Source organism: Scyliorhinus canicula, chromosome 4 (genome assembly GCF_902713615.1).
Source record: "Scyliorhinus canicula chromosome 4, sScyCan1.1, whole genome shotgun sequence".
Lineage (NCBI taxonomy): Eukaryota > Metazoa > Chordata > Chondrichthyes > Carcharhiniformes > Scyliorhinidae > Scyliorhinus > Scyliorhinus canicula.
In genome coordinates, this window is record NC_052149.1 from 120,212,278 (window position 1) to 120,231,301 (window position 19,024).

The following is a 19,024-nucleotide window of genomic DNA, read 5'->3' on the forward strand; positions in this document are numbered from 1 at the left end:
CATTCTTGAAAGACAGTCGCGGATGGCATTTTTAAAAGACGGTTGCAGCCATTGGACAATTCTTCCTGTGATCAGGAACACTGCAACCTATTGCTGCGCGACCCTCCCAACACCTGCCCATGGGTCGCGACACTGTGTTTGAAAATGACTGGTTTAGAACAATCCAATTTATGGTCCAAAACTGAATTCAGAACACCTGCCAAAATAAGAGGGTGTTCATTGAGGTTGGGGAGGGAAGCTAACACAGCACTAACAAAATTCAGATCACCCAGTTAGGGGCATAAACGTTGACCAGAAATACTGGGGTGTTCAACACGGGCCGCAAATGATCATATATCGACAATTGGGGTCAGCCAAAATTTGAGAAGAAGACAAACGGACTCTTATTAATTAGAATCACTGTGCCCCTGGCCCTGCTATTGAAACTGGAATTAAAAACCTGCCCAAATCAATTTTTGCGCAGCCTGGTCAGACCCTTAATACATAAATGGGTTTCCTGCAACAAAAAATCAAAGCTTCTGCTCTTGATGAGCGAATGCTCTCGACTGTTTTACAGGGCCATTCAAACTCCTAACCTTCCAAGTAATCAGTCGAATTGGAGGTCTCAGACCACTCCTCAAACGGGAGACAGCCATTCCGAAGGAGGGATATTAAACCAGGGACACAGCTAATACAAAGCAAGAAGATCCACTCAAGATGTCCATCGAGCAAAGTCAGACGACAAAGAGAGACCAGCAGACACTGTCAGCAACTTAAAACTAAAACACACCCCCACCCTTTCACCCCAAAAACACTATCACAGTTGAATATAACCACATTCAAAAGAAACTGGAATGGTGGCAAACAATAACTTAACCAAAAGCTTACAATTAACAAAACTAAACTAATTCTCCCCTGTCTGCGTGGGTCTTACCCTTGCAACCCAAAGATGTGCAGGGTAGGTGGATTGGCCATGCTAAATTGCCCCTTAATTGGGAAAAAAGGAATTGGGTACTCTAAATTTATTTTTTTTAAACTAAACTAAACACAAACTCCAAGCTCATTTAAGAAACTATTGTTATGAGCTGCAGAAAACCCTCTAGTATCACCCCCGTCAACTAACACACCTTATTAGCAGGGAGATTCCCAACTGGAGATTTAAAAAAACGTACTGAATTTACAACGCCACACTGGCGACTAAAAGTTGCACCAAATGATAATAAATGAAAAGAGAGACGGAAAATAGATTAACGTAGGGAACAAACAGCAGAAATCTCTCAATAGAATTAAGGGCATCACGAACAGACCCAAACAACAAATATGAAAAGAAGCAAAATACAAAGTGCCATACACAGAGCCATATAACAGATTAAGCAAAGCAGGACTTGCGCTTTTAGACAAAGCAATCAACATTTGCCAGTGAGTCAAAAAAGTGGGCTTTTCCTCAGAACGTTACTTGAAGGTGAGCTGGATAAACCATCCCGAACTTGACTCCAGACTTGTACAAGATAAACTTCACTCTATTAAAAGTGGTCCCTTTTCTTAGATTTGCACTCATGTCCTGGTACAGCCTAATAGAGTTACCCTTTCACTTAAAATCCCAATGTTGCCTTGCCCATCAACGAACCTACTCCTTATCTTTGATACTGTGAAATCTTGCAATCACAACATGAGAAGGATCTCCAGAGCAAGGCGTAGATCAAAACGAGCAATCAATGACTTCAGGTCGCGGCATGTGGGCGGATGTCGAATGTTTGGTGGCTCCCGCCAGAGATTATGTCTTTTTTCGGCTCTTCATACCCAGTTTTGGGGGGAAATTCTAATGTGAGAAGTTGGTGGGATGGTCTGAGGCATTTCGAGGATGTCAAAAACTGGAAAAAAGAACCCAAGGAGAAAGGGAGTCCACCGTAGAACGTGGCGAGTAGTTCAGCGGGAGAAGAGATGACGGAAGAGAGCTCGTCGGGTGGGACTGCGCCCACAGTGGAAAAGGTAGCCGAAGTGATGGCCGGGTAAGGTGCATGGAAGGGATCAAGCCCAAGAGGAGGATTTGGGGATGGCGTTGGAGAAGGGATTATGGCGCGAGGTGCTGCAGAGGGTCAATGCCTCAACCTCGTGCAAGAGGCTGGGGTTGATTCAATTAAAAGTGGTGCACAGGGCACACTTAACGGAGGTGAGGATGCGCCAGGGTGGAGGATACTGCAAGCGTGTGGTAGGGGCCCAGTTAATCATGCTCACGTTCTAGTACTGTCCGAAATTGGAGTAATTGTTGAAAATTTGAATAAAAATAATTTTTCAAGAAAAATAATGCCAATCAAAACAGTGACACAATAACGCTCAACTGCTATCTTTATTTCCACTCAAATAAAACCAGCTCAGGTCACAATCCACTTTTAAATACAGGTAGCGGACTCAGAAATACTTTCTGTAAAAGAGATGTCTTGGATACTCCACTTTGAGAAAGAGAGATCTTTTGAGACTGCTTGAAAGAAAGAGACCTGACACACCCAATCAGAATAATGCAAAATCTCTGGCTGTATTCTTCAGAAACCTTCTCAACGCCCCTTCCAGCAGGCCAGCCAAAAACAAAGTCTGAAAACCTCAATGTCTGACTGCCTCATCCCTTGGCTCCTCCCACTAACTACATCTTACTAAATTGAACACAATGTCTCTAATTATCTACTCCTCAGGTAACCTCTTAATATAAATAAAAGTCAATTCGCCCAAAACTTGGATGATTCTTTAATTGAACCTCTGGCTTCAAACACGGGTTTTTAAAAACATGACTGCAGCAGTCACTAATATCCCAGGCTTTTAACCCTTTACGGCACCAAATACATATAATATATCCAAAATTCCTACATTCAGCACATGCTTTTAATGAAGAAATCCTGGTTGGAAAAATCCTTTAATCCTTAAGAGTATTTAACTGAATCAAAATATATTAACCACGAGAGTGAGGAAAAAGTGAGGAAAAAGCTGACTAACTGAAAAAGCTGACTGAAAAAGCTAGCGAGTGCAAAGCCAACTAGCAGAAAAGACCCTTTGTGTCATGGTAAACTAGGCTGACATCCCAGTTCCGTTTTGATGGTAACGGCTAGTCAGTCCATAGTGATAATTTCTTGCGAGAAACGTGTTTCGCTCAGACCATCATGGAAAATTACCGCAAATCGTTTATCTCTCAAATTTGACAGACACTCCGGTCGAATTAAGTGAATTATAAATTAATTAAAGCCAATCACAGCTTTCAAGAGGGCGTAACTTAAAAGATAGTAAATCTCCTTAAAAGACCAGTTATCGGGATGAGAAAACACTTTCCTATTCCGGAATCATTCTCACCTAATCTCTGAAACCTATTCTCTTGCTTGCTTTGCAAATCACCAGTTTTCTTTTGTTTAAATTTCTAAGTCGTTTTTAATAGTTTGTATTTGATTTGAAGAATTACCGAGTTGTATTTTAGAACTCAACCACTGTATTTGCTGAAGACAATCGATCTGACTAGCTTGTTGCCGGGCTAGTTGGAACTTCCTAAATTCTAAATTGAAAATTGACTTTATCAGTAGACACTACAACCTGATAAAAAATAAAGTTTCAAATAACTTTACCAATATCGCAGTCTGGAATCTCTGTTATTTGGGAACTGAGAAGGGATAACGCATATCCAGGGTTCCGAATCGACAGAGAGATCCATCACATGCCCATTCATCAATCTCAATGCAAAATATATTCAATGGATCAGCGTCCAAAACCCTTTGAATTCTAAACATACACAATTTCTTATCCCAGTCCTAAATGGCTGACCCTCTCATCCCGAGAATATGACCTCGTTCTAGGTTCGCCAGCCAGGGGAAAAGCCTTGTAACAAGTACCCTGTCAAGCCATCTTAAGAAATTTACACATTTCAGTAAGGTTTCCCGGTCATTACTGCATGATAACCTCTGGAAAACGTAGGTCAGATCCACTCCGCTCAATCTCTCATCAAAGGACCATAAGACATAGGAGCAGAATTAGGCCACTCGGCCCATCGGGTCTACGCCACCATTCAATCATGGCTGATATTTTTCTCATCCCCATTCTCCTGCCTTCTCCACATAACCCCTGATCCCCTTTTTTTTTTCAATTTTCTTTATACATTTAGGGTACTTCATTCATTTTTTTTCCAATTTAGGGGCAATTTAGCATGACCAATTCACAGCACGGCACAGTATAGGCTCTTCGGCCCATGATGTTATGCCAACCATTTATCCTAATCCAAGATTAACCTAACCTACACCTTCAAATTACTGCTGTCCATGTGCCTGTCCAAGAGTCGCTTAAATGTCCCTAATGACTCCGACTCCACCACCTCCGCTGGCAGTGCATTCCACGCACCCACCACTCTGTGTAAAGAAACTACCTCTGACATCTCCCCTATACCCTCTTCCAATCACCTTATAATTATCTCCCCTCATGACAGCCATTTCCACCCTGGGGAAAAGTCTCTGTCTATCCACTCTATCCATGCCTCTCATCAACTTGTACACCTCTATCAAGTCACCTTTCTTCTTCCTTCGCTCCAGTGAAAAAAGCCCTAGCTCCCTAAACCTTTCTTCATAAGACATGCCCTCTTGTCCAGGCAGCATCATTATTCTTATTATAAATTTAGAGTACCCAATTCATTTTTTCCAATTAAGGGGCAATTTAACGTGACCAATCCAGCTATCCTGCACATCTTTGGATTGTGGGGCCGAAACCCACGCAAACACGAGGAAACGTGCAAACTCTACACGGACAGTGACCCAGAGCCGGGATTGAACCAGTTCAGGTAGCATCCTGGTAAATCTCCTTTGCACACTCTCCAAAGCATCCACATCCTTCCTATAATGAGGCGACCACAACTGGACACAATATCCAAGTGTGGTCTGACCAGGGTTTTATAAAGCTGCAGCAAAACCTCGTGACTCTTAAACTCAATCCCCCTGTTAATGAAAGCCAACACACCATACGCCTTCTTAACAACACTATCAACCTGGGTGGCAACTTTGAGGGATCTATGTACATGGACCCCAAGATCCTGCTGTTCCTCCACACTTCCGAGAATCCTGCCTTTAACCCTGTATTCAGCATTCAAATCCAATCTGCCAAAATGAATCACTTCACATTTAGAAGTTGAACGCCATCTGCCACTTCTCAGCCCAGCTCTCCACCCTGTCCATGTCCTGTTGCAACCTGTACCAGCCCTCGACACTATCTACCACTCCACCAACCTTGTCATTGGCAAAATTACTAACCCACCCTTCCACTTCCTCATCCAAGTCATTTATAAAACCCACAAAGAGCAGTGGTCCCAGAACATATCCCTACGAGTCACCACTGGTCACCAATCTTCAGACGGAATACTTTCCATTTCCATCCACGACCACTAGCTGTCTTCTTTCAGCCAGCCAATTCTGTATCCAGACAGCCAAATTTCCCTATATTCCATGCCCCCTAACTTTCTAAATGAGCCTACTATGGGGAACCTTATCAAATGCTTTACTGAAATCCATATACATCACATCCACTGCCCGACCTTCATCACATCCTCAAACAATTCAATGAGGCTTCTGAGGCATGACCTGCCCGTCACAAAGCCATGCTGACTATCTCAGTGCAATTTTGCCCAATCAACTGCCTATCCTTCCTCACAGACTCGCTGTATACTATTTCTGCCTGTTAAACAGCTACCCTATCCTCTGATCTGTAGCTCTGGCTCCCATCTCCCTGCCAAACTAGATTAAACCCTCCCAAAGAGCTCTAGCAAACCTCTCACTCAGGATTTTGGGGCCCCTCCAGTTTAAGTGTAACCCGTCCTTCATGTACAAGTCCCACCTTCCCCAGAAGATATCCCAGTGATCAACATATCTGAAACCCTCCCTCCTGCACCAGCCCTGTAGCCACGTGTCCAGCTGCACTTGCTCGCTGTTTCTTGCCTCACTAGCAGGTGGCACCCGTAGCAATTCAGGGATTACTACTCTGCTCGTTCTGCTCTTTAGCTTCCAACCCAACTCCCTAAAATCACTTTTTAGATCCTCATCCCTTTTCTTAGGTATGTCGTTGGTGCCAATGTGCACCACGACTTTTGGTTGCTCCCACTCCCTCTTAAGAATCCTGTAGATCAGAGACATCCCTGACCCTGGCGCCCGGGAGGCAATGTACCGTCCGAGAGTCTCGTTCGCGACCACAGAATCTCCTATCCGTTCCCCTAACCATTGAGTCTATCCCTTCCCTTCTGAGCCACAGAGCCAGGCTCAGTGCCAGAGACCATGCCGCTATGGTCTTCCCCTGGTAGGTTGACTCTCCCAACAGCATCCAAAACAGTATACTTGTTTTGAAGGGGAACGGCCACACAGGATCCCTGCACTATGTGACTGTTCCCTCTGGTTGAAGAAATTCCTTCTCATCTCAGTTTTAAAGGATCGTCCCTTTCGTCTGAGATTGTCAGGGTAGATTGAAAGGGGCAGCAGGGTAGCATGGTGGTTAGCATAAATGCTTCACAGCTCCAGGGTCCCAGGTTTGATTCCCGGCTGGGTCACTGTCTGTGTGGAGTCTGCACGTCCTCCCCCTGTGTGCGTGGGTTTCCTCCGGGTGCTCCGGTTTCCTCCCACAGTCCAAAGATGTGCGGGTTAGGTGGATTGGCCATGCTAAATTGCCCGTAGTGTCCTAATAAAAGTAAGGTTAAGGGGGGGGGGGGTTGTTGGGTTACGGGTATAGGGTGGATACGTGGGTTTGAGTAGAGTGATCATGGCTCGGCACAACATTGAGGGCCGAAGGGCCTGTTCTGTGCTGTACTGTTCTATGTTCTATTGTCCCCTCGGGTTCTAGTAGGACAATCCTCCCAACTCAGGAATCAACCTAAAGAAGGAAAGTAACTTCAAAACAAACTTACTTATTTGACTCGACTCCCACCCATCCCCCAACCAACCTCCACCTACCCTCCCTCCCAGCCCACCAGCCCCCACCCATCCAATTCCCCCCACCCTGCCTCTCCCCCCCCCCCCCCCCATCCCCCCACAGCAGTCCAACAATAACATAGGCAGAGACTCAGAAGCAATGGAGTGAGCCGAGGTTTCAAAGAGAATTTAAGAAAAATAAATCTCAAAATATGCAAAAACCATTTTCTTTTTATGGCACAAACAGATAGAAGCAGATTTTAAACAATTATTTTAAATACTTCAACTCACCTGCGCATTAGCTTTGCTTCCATGCACAGTCAAGAGAATGTCTCAAATATCTTTCAACGTATTTTCTAGAAAAAACACAAATGGAAAAAACACAAGTGAAATAAGCAAATCTGGTGTTCCATTCCACAGATGTGTTTCTGTGCTACCAACAGATCACTGTGCTGGTTACTTGAGTCAAGGTTAAATATCGTTGAGACAGTAACCTGAGATTTCAACCTTCAAATCAACCCCTTATTCTCAATCCCCTCAATTTAAACTGGCAGCCAGTGCTCAATTTAGATATCTTCTCAGCAAACCTTTGAAATCTAATTGCCCAATGTTCTTATTTCAAAAAGGAAGTTAAAGAATTGAACCACAATTAAAAACAAAGTTTCTAAAATTAGTGAACTACAGTCCCACCTAAAATGGTCAGAACGCTTGTATGTACTTACAGCGCTTCTTTTAGAAACTAATTATATTGGTCAATTTCTCCAAAAGACTGTGATTTTCATATCAAACGTTAAAACAGCCAGGTTTTCTAATCAAAAGCAGAATACTGCAGAAGTTGGAAATTAAAAATCAAAACAGAAAATGCTGGAAATACTCAGCCTGTCTGGAAACATCGGTGGAGAGAGAATCGGTGCAGAGAGAAAGAGAGTTATGTTTCAGGTCAATATCCTTTAATGAGAACTGAAAGACTGTTAGAGATGTATAGGTTTAATTAAGTAGAGAGGCTGTGAAAGGGAGCAGGGGATGAAGGTGGTGAACGGGGAGTGGCGGGGAGAACTAAAGTGATGGATGGCAGAGAGATTAAATAGCGAAAAGGAATGACAGTGCAAGGCAAAAAAGAGATGGTACAAAATATGGATCCAGGAGGTATAAATGTGAAAAGCAGAGAAACAGAGAAATTGTTGAACTGGAACCAGACAGTTGTGTTTCATGCCTAATTGAAAGATGAGATACTGTTCTCAAGCTTAAATTGAACTTCATTGGAGTAGTGTCGAACGTCACTGCCTGAGTGGAACATCGAAGCAGGAGTAGGCCACAATACAGCTACTTACAAAAACGATCCACAGTAATTTGCTTTTATCCACAAAACGGCTGGTAGAGCTGGAAATAGGTTTTTGAAAAAGTTCCAGAAACGAGTGCAGAAGAGAGAATGGTAATTTCAAGAGAGGGAAACAAAAAGGGGAGTTTGAGAAATAGAGAGCAGAATGGCTCACCAGTAAAAGAAGCTGGGAGATGAGATTAAAAGCTCAAGAATCAGAAAGGAAATACCAAGATTAGGGAAAGAGCCAACTTCGGTGAAATGCCTTGGTGATGTCCCAAGCACTGTGCCCCGAGAATCCAGAACAATCCAGAGGGGCTAAACAACCCAGATCATTTCAGGAAAATTCTGCCATATGGCAGAGGGCTGCAAAATGTCCTGAGACCGCGTCGGGGACGAAAGACCCCCTTAAGAATAACGTGGCTCTAGAGTAGCTACCTGAATTTAAAAAGGCTGTGATTCAGCCACCAATGGTCAAGAAGCCCAAAAGGGCAGAGTAGCCTCACAGATCTCGGACGAGAGCTGTTCGGAGGAAGCAAGACTAAAGACAGGCAAGTAAAACTAAACCAGGTCCAGAGAATCCGAAGCAAATTCTCCATTAGGCAGTATGGTTGAGGGGCAAGCCCTAGCCAGAAGACCCTCTTCGTGTCATCACAGCTCAGCAGCAACTAGCATCCAAAACTGGAACTCTCCAGTTGTGCTATCCCATGAACTGGAATCCCCTAAAGCAGCTAAAGGCCCTGTAAAACCTCCCATTCTCGTGACACTTAATAATAATAATCTTTATTAGTGTCACAAGTAGACTTACATTAACACTGCAATGAGGTTACTGTGAAAAATATCAAGTCTGAGAAATCCGGCCATGTCATTGACCCATACCCCCCTCATTTTGGGGGTTCCGAGTACCTCCATGCCAATAAGATCTGTCTCCGGGCTACCAGGGAGGCAAAGACCAACACATCAGTCTCTCGCGCTCCCTGGACTCCTGCATCTTCCAACACACCAAAAATCGCCACCTCTGAATTCAGCACCACCCGTGCCTTTAATACCATGGGTTTGACATTGGCAAATGCCTGCAGAATCCCCCAAGCTTCGGACATGCCCAAAACATATGGACATGATTCAGGGCCCTCCTGCACACATCCATCCTCCACCCCTTCAAAGAACCTGCTGTTTAGCTCACAGGGCTAATCGCTGGCTTTGAAAGCAGACCAAGGCAAGCCAGCAGCACGGTTCGATTCCCGTAACAGCCTCCCCGAACAGGCGCCGGAATGTGGCGACTAGGGGCTTTTCACAGTAACTTCATTTGAAGCCTACTCGTGACAATAAGCGATTTTCATTTCATTTCATACGGGCCACAGTCATATGCACCCTGTGGACCACCTTGAATTGTATCAAGCTAAGCCTGGCACACGACGAGGACGCGTTAACCTGCCTCGTGACATCCTCCCACAGTCCCGCCTCTAACTCCTTGCCCAACTCTTCCTTCCATTTTCGCTTCGCTTCCCATTCCATGAGCTCTTTATAAATTTCCGAGACCTTCCTCTCCCCCACTCCCGTTTTTGGCACTACCTTGTCCTGTATCTGCCCGGGGCACGAGATGAGTCAAGGTCGAAACCTGCCTCCGTGCAGGTAGCGGAACCCATTCGCTCCGCACAGCTCAAACTCCTCCTCCAAGTCCTCCAAGTCCTCCAAGCACGGAAAGCTGCCGTCAATAAACAGGTCCCTTAACCACTCAATCCCAGCTTACTGCCACCTCCAGAAACCCTCATCTGGCCTCCCCGGCACAAACTGGTGATTGGCACAAATTGGTGCCCATACCAATGCTCCCTGCACTCTCATGTGCTTCCGCCACTGTCCCCACACCCTCAAAGGCGCCACTACCACCGGGCTTGTGGAGTACCAAGCCGGCGAGAATGGCAGAGGTGCTGTTACCAGTGCCCCTAAACTTGTACCCCTTCATGATGCCGCCTTCACCCGCTCCCACACCGACCCCTCCCCCACTACCTGATCATTGCTATGTTCGCCAACGAATAGTAGTTCATCAAATTTGGTCGGGCCAGCCGACCACACAGCCGCCTCCCCCCCGCTCCAGCAGCACCTTCTTTACCTGCGGGATTTTACATGCCTGTACAAACCCAGAGATCACCGTGCTCACCCTCTTAGAAAAAGAGTTTGGGATAATAAATAGGCAGGCACTGAAATACAGGACAAAAACATAGGGAGAACCATCATCTTTACCATCTGCACCCTCCCCGCCAGTGACAACGGGAGCATATCCTACTATCTAAAATCCTCCTTCATCTGCTCCACTAATCGAGCCAGACTTGGCTTGTGTAGCTGCTCCCAAGCCCGCGCCACCTGGATACCCAAATACCGAAAACTCCCTCCCACCACCTTGAACTGCATCTCTCACAATCTCTTCTCCTGCTCCTGGATCGGAAAGACCTCGCTTTTACCCATATTCAATTTGTACTCCGAAAACGGGCCAAATTCCCCTCGGATCCTCATCACCACCTCCACCTCCCTTCCGTCGGAGGGCATCATAATCACATTTAGCAACTTTCTGATGTTAGCCGTTAACTACCTCCCTTTCACAAACCCAGTCTGGTCCTCCCCTATCACCCCTGGCATATCACCCCTATCCTTTATCCTGGAGGCCAAGATCTTGGCCAACAGCTTGGCGTCTACATTTAGAAAGGAGATTGGCCTGTACAACCCACATTGTTCCAAGTCCTTATCCCGCTTCCGGATAAGAGAAATTGAGGCCTGTGACATCGTTGGGGGGAGTAACCCTCGCTCCCTAGCCTCATTAAACACCCTCACCAGCAAGGGCCCCAGCACTCCTGAAGACATTTTATAAAAGTCCACCGGGTACCCATCCAGCCCCAGGGCCTTGCCCGACTACATCACCTCCAGCCCCTCATTCACTTCAAACATCCCTCGGCCCTCCACCAGCTCTTCCTCCACTCCACTCTCGGAAACTCCAATCCCTCCAAAAACCACCTCATCCCCTCCACCTCAGCTGGGGAATCCGACACGTACAGCCTGCTATAAAAGTCCCTAAACACCCCATTCACCTCCACTGGGTCCAAGATCATATTCCCCCCTCTATCCTATCTCCCTTGTCGCCTCCAGTTTCCTTAGCTGGTGTGCTAGCATCCTACTAGCCTTCTTCCCATATTCATACACCGCTCCGCTCGCCTTTCTCAACTGCCCCACCACCTTCCCCATAGATAGCAACACAAACTCCATCTGCAGCTCCTTCAACAACCCCGCCTCCGAGGCTTCCGAATACCTTCCGTCTACCTGGAGGATCCCCATCACTAATCTATCCATCTCCGCTCACTCCACCTTCTCCCCATCAAGATAAACTCCCCTCTCACCACTGCCTTCAATGCTTCCCATACACCACTGCCTTCAATGCTTCCCATACACCACTGCCTTCAATGCTTCCCATACCGCAGCTGCAGAGACGTCCGCACCTCCTCCTCAACTAACAGTCGTACATCTAATCTCCAGTGCGGGCGCTGGCCTCCCTCCTTGCTCATCTGTAAATCCACCTAGTGCGGGGCATGATCAGACACCACAATCGGCGAGTACTCAACACCCACCACCCCCACCAGCAACATCCTATCCATAATAAAGTCAATTCAGGAGTACACTGTACATGGGGGGAAAAAAAAAAAAAAAAAAAAAAAAAAAAAAAAAAGAGTACTCTTCCGCTCTCGGCCGCCCAAACCTCCACGGATCTACCCCTCCCATCTGTTCCATAAACCCCTTTAGTTTCTTCCCAACTGCTGACACCATACCAGTTTTCAAACATGAGCAATCCTGCCTTGGATCCATAATCTATTAAAGTCCCCTCCCCATACACGCTACATCGTCCCAGTTCTGTGCATAAATATTCACCGGCATCCCGCTCACCATAACGTATCTGCTCCCCCCCCCCACCCCCTCAGAGTCCGCCACAATACTTCCCACTTCAAATGCTACTCGCTTATTAATCAGAATCGCTACTCTCCTTGTTTTTGAAACTAGCCTGGAATGGAATACCTGCCCTACCCACCCCTTCCTCAGCCCAGTCTGATCCACCACCCTCAGGTGTGTCTCCTATATCATTGCCACGTCCACCGTTAACCTTTTCAGATAGGTGAACACACCAGCCCTCCTGACTGGCCCATCTAGCCCTCTGCCATTCCATGTGATCTGCCTGGGCACCACAGCACCCTCTGCCCGCCCCAGCCCCTCCCCATGCCGATATCAACCATAGCCCTTCCTAGACCAGCCTCCAGCCCGCGTCCCGCACCTCCTCAAGCCCACCCTCGTGCGCCCACCGCCAATGACCCTCACCCAGTCATCCTTCACCAGTCCCTCCCCTATCAGCAGACTTCCAATCCCCTCCCTTCACCCCATAACAAAATAACAATCCCAACCCCTATCAAAACATTTACCACCTGCGCGCCCCCCCCCCCCCCCCCTCCCGGCTCAATTATCCTCCTGGTGCAAACTTTATAATCCCTACCAAACACAAAGAAAAGAGCAACCCACCAACCCCATCAAACACAAACAAACAGGAGCAAAGCCAAAAACAGAGCTACATCTCCAAGTACAGTGCAAAAGTGGTTCATACAAACCAGAAGAAAACCAAAATAAAAATAGAAACACCCTCTGCAGAGTTCAATGTCCTCCTTCTCCTGTCAGTCCATTGTCTCTAATAAATTCCATCGCCTCCTCTGGCAACCCAAAGTAGAGTTCCCGGCTTTCGGACAATACCCACAGACACACTAGTATAACATGCCGCACTTCACCCCCTTCTTAAAGAGGGCCGACTTCACTTGTTGAAGCTCACCCTCTTTTTTTGGCCAGCTCCGCACCCAGGTCCTGATAGACACACAGCTCGCTGCCTTCCCATGTACCGCGCCTGGTCTGCCTGGCCCACCTCAAAATCCGTTCCTTATCCAGGACCCGGTGCAATTCCACCACCATCGCCCTTGGCGGTTCGTTACACTGCGGCTTCCTCCCTATGCACCTGGTCCACCTCCAAGGGCCAAGCAAACGCTCCTTCCTCCAGCAGATTCTTGAACATCCGCACCACATATGCATCGACATACGCTCCCTCACTGCCCCGGATCCAGCACTCCATGATCCTCATGTTCTGCCTGCACGATCTATTCTCCAGGTCCTCCACCTTGTCCTGCAGCCTCCTGTGTTGATCTCTCTTCAACCCCATTGCCGCAGACATCGAGGCGAGCTACTCCTCGTGCTCCCCCACCGTGTCCTCCATCTCCCAGATCGCCTGACCCCGGGCCTCCGACCTCATCTCCATGCGGTCGATCCCCGCTTTTATGGGATCCACCAGCCTGGCCAGGTGCTCCAAGTTCTCCTACCTCTGCTGAGCAAAACTCTCGTGGAGGAGGCTCACTAGCTGATCCGTCAATCCCTGGGCCGGCAAGCAGGCTCCACACCAGCTTTCAATAGTTGTTCCCTCCTTTTTCTACCACTTCTGGTCCACAAATCCATAAACCAGTGGGATACTCTCTTCTTCTACCCCTCCTACACCTTTTACAATCACTCAGCTCCGCCGTTAGCTGGAGAAAAGGTCCAAAAAGTCCGCCAAAGAGCCGCCAAATGTGCGACCGTTCACTCCATGGTCGCCACCAGAAGCTCCAAAGCATTAGTAATGGATTCGACAAAGAGAGCAACAGTAGTAGTTAACACAACACCAGTGTCTCCAAAAACAAAAGGAATCCTGACTCCCATTAAACCTTAAGATTCCACTCATCCGGTGTCCAACATTGAAGCGGTATCACACGATCTTCCCCAAGCTGCACTGTGATATAATCTGGTCAAATGCAAGCAGTCACTGATGTCCAACATAAATAGGACAGCATGGCGGCAAAGTGGTTAGCACTGCTGCCCACAGCGCCAGCGCCCTGGGTTCAATTCTAGTCGTGTAGAGTTTGCACTTTCTCCCAGTCTCTGCATGGGTTTTCTCCCACACAGTCCAAAGATGTGACGGTTAGGTGGATTGGCCATGCTAAATTGCCCCTTCGCGTCCAAACGTTAGGTGGGATTACTGGGTTACAGGGAAAGGGTGGAGTAGGGTGCTCTTTCAAGGGCTTGTGTCGACTCGATGGGTCGAATGACCTCCTGCACTGTAAATTCTATGATTCTATGCAACAGCCCATGCGGTCCACCATCAAGCCATTGGCAGCAGAAAGAAGCCTTACCCCCATCAAACCTGGAACTTGTGCCTCCCCGACTTATTCCGCATGCCTTCTCCTGCTGTGCAAGCCTCACTCTGGAAGACAGAGTATTCTACAGTCAACCTCCCTTCAGAAGGAACATTCCAGTTGACTTTGGATTCTGGACACATGTAAAACCGATTTATTGCAGTCATGCCCTGAACCCTCTTCCTTATTCCCAATTCATTGTCGGAGTGTAAAAGGGGTGGACATTATGAAATCCCTCTCATGTGTGTTTTGTATGTAAAAATAAACCAACCCTTTTAATTTTCATCTTACCTCATGTTTGGTGTGCGACTCATAATCAGAGGATTGGAACATTTCCTAATTTTAAAGTGTCCGATTCTTTTTCCCCCATTAAAGGGCAATTTAGTTTGGCCAATCCACCTACCGTGCACATCTTTGGGTTGTGAGGGCGAGACCCACGCAGACACGGGGAGAATCTGCATACTCCACACAGTCAGTGACCCGGGATTGAACCCGGGTCCTCGGCGCAGTGCTAAACACTGCACCACCCCTGGAACATTTCCTAATTTGGGGAAAATACACCACTCATTTATAAAGTGGGAAGGCAGAATAAACAAAACACCTTTCTGTTTACGGACAAGTAAAATAGGGAAGTCAGCAGTTTAAATTGACGACCCCTCCTCTCCTTGCCACGTTCATTAAAAAAAAGTAAGCCACCGGCCAATATTCATAATTTGTTTGCTTTGACTTTTCTTATATTCATTATTGGGATGTGGGTGGCCCTTGGTGGCAGTCAGTCAGTTTCTTGAACCATTGCCATCCAGGTGATAAAAGCATCTCACAATTCTGTGAGATAGTGTGTTCCGGAATTTTGGCAATGAAGGACCAGCGACACGTGTCCAAGTCAAGGATGATGGATGACTTGGGGGGGAAACTTGCAGGTAGAGTAACAGTGTTCATGTTCCCAAGCACCTGATGTCTTCTCTTTCCAGGGGATGGGGGTTGCAAGTTTGGCAGGGGGGAGATTCGGTGGGGGCGGGAATCGCGCCGCGCCGGTCGGCGGGCCCCCCGCGGCGATTCTCCGGCCCGCGGCTGACAGGCCTCTCCCGCCGGCGTGGTTTAAACCACCTACCTGACCGGCGGGATTGGCGGTGCAGGCAGGCTCCAGGGTCCTTGGGGGGGCGATCTGACCACAGGGGATGCCACCACGGTGGCCTGGCCCGCGATCAAGGCCCACCGATCGGCGGGCGGGCCTGTGCCGTGGGGGCACTCTTTTTTTCCCGCTCCCCTTCCCTGCGCATGCGGCGGTATGACGTCATCAGCTGCTGACGCTCCAGTACATGCGCGGACTTAAGCTGGCCGACGAAGTCCTTTCGGCCCCGGCTGCCGGGGCGCCAAAGGCCGTTCATGCCAGCCGGCGGAGTGGGCCTAGCCCCTCAATGTTAGGGCTTGGCTCTGAAAGAGGCAGAGAATTCCGCACCTTTGGGGCGGCCCGACGCCGGAGTGGTTCACGCCACTCCGACCCCCCGCCGGGACCCCCCTGCCGGGTAGGGGAGAATCCTGCCCCTGATTTGTGCTTCAGAGATCTTGAAAAGACATTCAGAAAGTGAGGAAGTGAGCCACTTGCTGAAAAATACCTAACCTGCCTTATTAACCACAGCATTTACTTGACTAATCTAGATCAATTTTTAGTCAATGATAAACCCCACCCCCGCCCCCCAGAATTTTGATGGTAACACAAAAGGCTGGTGGTCAAGTTCCCCTTTTTTCTCTGACACTTTTTCAAACAAACATATTAAGGCATTTATGGTTTTATAACAACAAAAGATACAAATACAATTCAGTGCGTAACGCACCCCTCCATCTCACACTGTTATCGCTTAAACTGGACGAAAATAGCCTAATTCCCCCTACCTCCCCCTTACTCCCTAACCCTCCTCCCCCTTGTTGAATTTGCTAACAGTTTAGTTTTCTCCAAAGTAGTCGATAAATGGCTGCCACCTCCAAACAAACCCCAATGTTGATTCTCTCAGGACTAACTTAATCAAACTTGAGAAACCCAGCCATGTCGTTAACCCATACCCCTAATTTTGGGGGCTTCGAGTCTCTCCACACTAGTAAGATCCGTCTCCGTGCTACCATGGAGGCAAAGGCCATAACGTCAGCCTCACTGGCCCCCTGGACTCCCGGGTCTTCCGACACTCGGAAAAATTTTAAAAATCGCCACCTCTGCACTTGGCACCACCCTCGTTTTTAGCACCGTGGACATGACACCCGCAAATCCCTGCCAGAATCCCTCAAGCTTCGGACATGCCCAAAACATGTGGACATGATTTGCGGGCCCTCCTGCACACACCAGTCCCCCACCCCAAAAAAAACCTGCGCATCGGGGCCGTCATGTGTGCCCGGTGAACCACCTTGAATTGCATTAGGCGGAGCCTGGCAGATGACGAGGACGTTTGACTCTGCTCAGAGCATCCACCCACAGATCAGCCTCTAACTCCTTTCCCAACTTATCTTCCCAATTACGCTTTTAGCTCACCTATCTGGGTTTCCTCCCATTCCACAAGTTCTTTAAAGATTTCCGATACCTTCCCCTCCCCATTCTAGAAACTACAGTCCTGTATCCCCTGTGGCGGTCGATGCGGAAAGGTCAAAACCTGCCTTTGCACAAAATCCCTTACCTGCAGATACCGAAACCCATTCCCTCCCGGCAATTCAAACTCCATTTCCAGATGCCCCAAACAGGGAAAGCTCCCATTAAACAGGTTCCCCAGACTCTCAATCCCTGCTCCATCCATCCCATCCTCCAAACACCCCATATGCTTCCGCCACTGCCCCCAAACTCTCAGGGCCACCACTACCACTGGGCTTGTGAAGTACCAGGCCAGCGAGAACGGCAGAGTGAATGCAACCTTCCCCCAGCAGCTTCTCGAACATACGCGCCACATATGCCCCTGCGTCCGATCCCTTGCTGCCCTCCAGGAGACCAACAATCCTCAGGTTCTGCCTGCACGACCTATTCTCCAGATCTTTTCTCTTGCAGCCTTTTCTGGTGGTCCCTCATTAGACCCATCTTTGCCGCCATCGCAGTTAGTTGGTCCTCATGCTCAGCCATCGCCTCTTCCACCTTCTGGATCACCTGGCCCTGGGCTTCCAATCTTTGCTCTACCCAGTCAATTTCCAGCTTAAATCGGGTCCAGGTACTCGTCTTTGCTCCTGAAGGAATTCACCAGCTGCACTGTTACCACTGGGCTGGCAATCCCAGTCCCTGAGCCTCCGCCATGTTTTCCTGTGCTGCAGACTCCACTACCTTCTTTGACCAACGATCTCTCCTTTGCAGGCCACTTCTAGTCCACAATGGGGGATTCTTCTCTTCTACCTCACCAGTCTCCTATTTTACCCATCAAATCCCCCATAAGTCGGGGAAAAAGGTCCCAAAGGTCCACCATGAGCGGGAGCTACCAAATAAGCGACCACTCACTCCATGGTCACCACCCGAAGTCCTTTTTCTCCAACACTTGTGCATGCAAATATTACTTTCCACTTATCAGTTCGAGTTCAGACGTTATCCAGTCCATATAGGCATGGACTGCTTCATTATCTGAGGAATGATGAATAAAGCGCAACACTAAGCAATCAGCAAAGATTTCTGATCTAATGACGGAGTGAAAGTCTTTGACAAAGTACCTGAGGATAGTTAGGTCAAGGACACTGGGCTGAGGAAATGCTGCTAACCAGATGCAAACTATTCTAAATTTAACAAAACAGTAAAATATTGCCGCATCCAAATACTGGAAAGAGAAATAACTGATAACAAAATGTCGGTAGTTTAGACACCATCTAAGCACCCCTGCCTGTTTACACTAACTCTCTAGTGATCCTGCTTCAAAACCAGGGAGCGTTGCTAATCGTTCCTCTCAGTAAGGGACAGTGCAGTAGTAAGGAAACTTAAAAAATGCCATTTCATAACCAACTAGACAGGCAGGCATCTAATAATAATCTCATCAGATGCTACATGTTACAAAACAGCAGCCAGAGCTAACTATGTGTTGCCCAACTGAGTGTGTATGCGTATGCCCACATGTGTCTGTGTGCACATCAATGCGCAACATTGAGAACTTCTCTGCACACTTCCTTTCAGCACAGCGATGTCAACATATCGGCACTCAAGCCGGCCTACACTCTAACTACAATAAAGTGATAAATTCATAGCAATGATAAATTCATAATAACTACACAACCTCAGAAGTAAATCCTAAAAATTGGTAAGAAGAACCTAGTATTATAATACAACTCAATTTGACTCACGTTGCCAAATAGAGTTATTCACAACATTTCAACACAGCGATAAAGGTTGAATTTCTTCTGAGAGGGAGTCCAACTGTGGAGGCAAAGGCACAAGAATGGCTGCAATGGGGGTACAGTATAGGTGGCTGTTGATGCCAATAAAGGGAGACAGCAAAGCCAAGTGGTTTGGGAAAAACATGAGAACAGTCTTCAATGGAGAAGCAGCCACCACCAAGAACCAGATATCAGTCAGAACGCGTGCAGAGAGAGTTGAAAAAATCTAAAAAGCAAAGATATGGTGCAGGACAGGGCCG

At 47.6% G+C, this 19,024-nt stretch overlaps 1 protein-coding gene across 4 annotated transcripts in view; it reads right to left on the reverse strand.

The window, feature by feature from the left end:
* The window catches only part of klhl20 (kelch-like family member 20), a 90,824-nt gene that overhangs the window by 67,921 nt on the left and 3,879 nt on the right, over positions 1–19,024 (reverse strand). For all 4 annotated transcript variants that reach the window (XM_038795118.1, XM_038795119.1, XM_038795116.1 and 1 more), the window contains exon 2: positions 7,179–7,243. In XM_038795118.1, coding sequence (XP_038651046.1) covers positions 7,179–7,201 — 23 coding nt within the window. In that variant the 5' untranslated portion in view covers positions 7,202–7,243. The remainder of the gene's footprint in view (positions 1–7,178; positions 7,244–19,024) is intronic.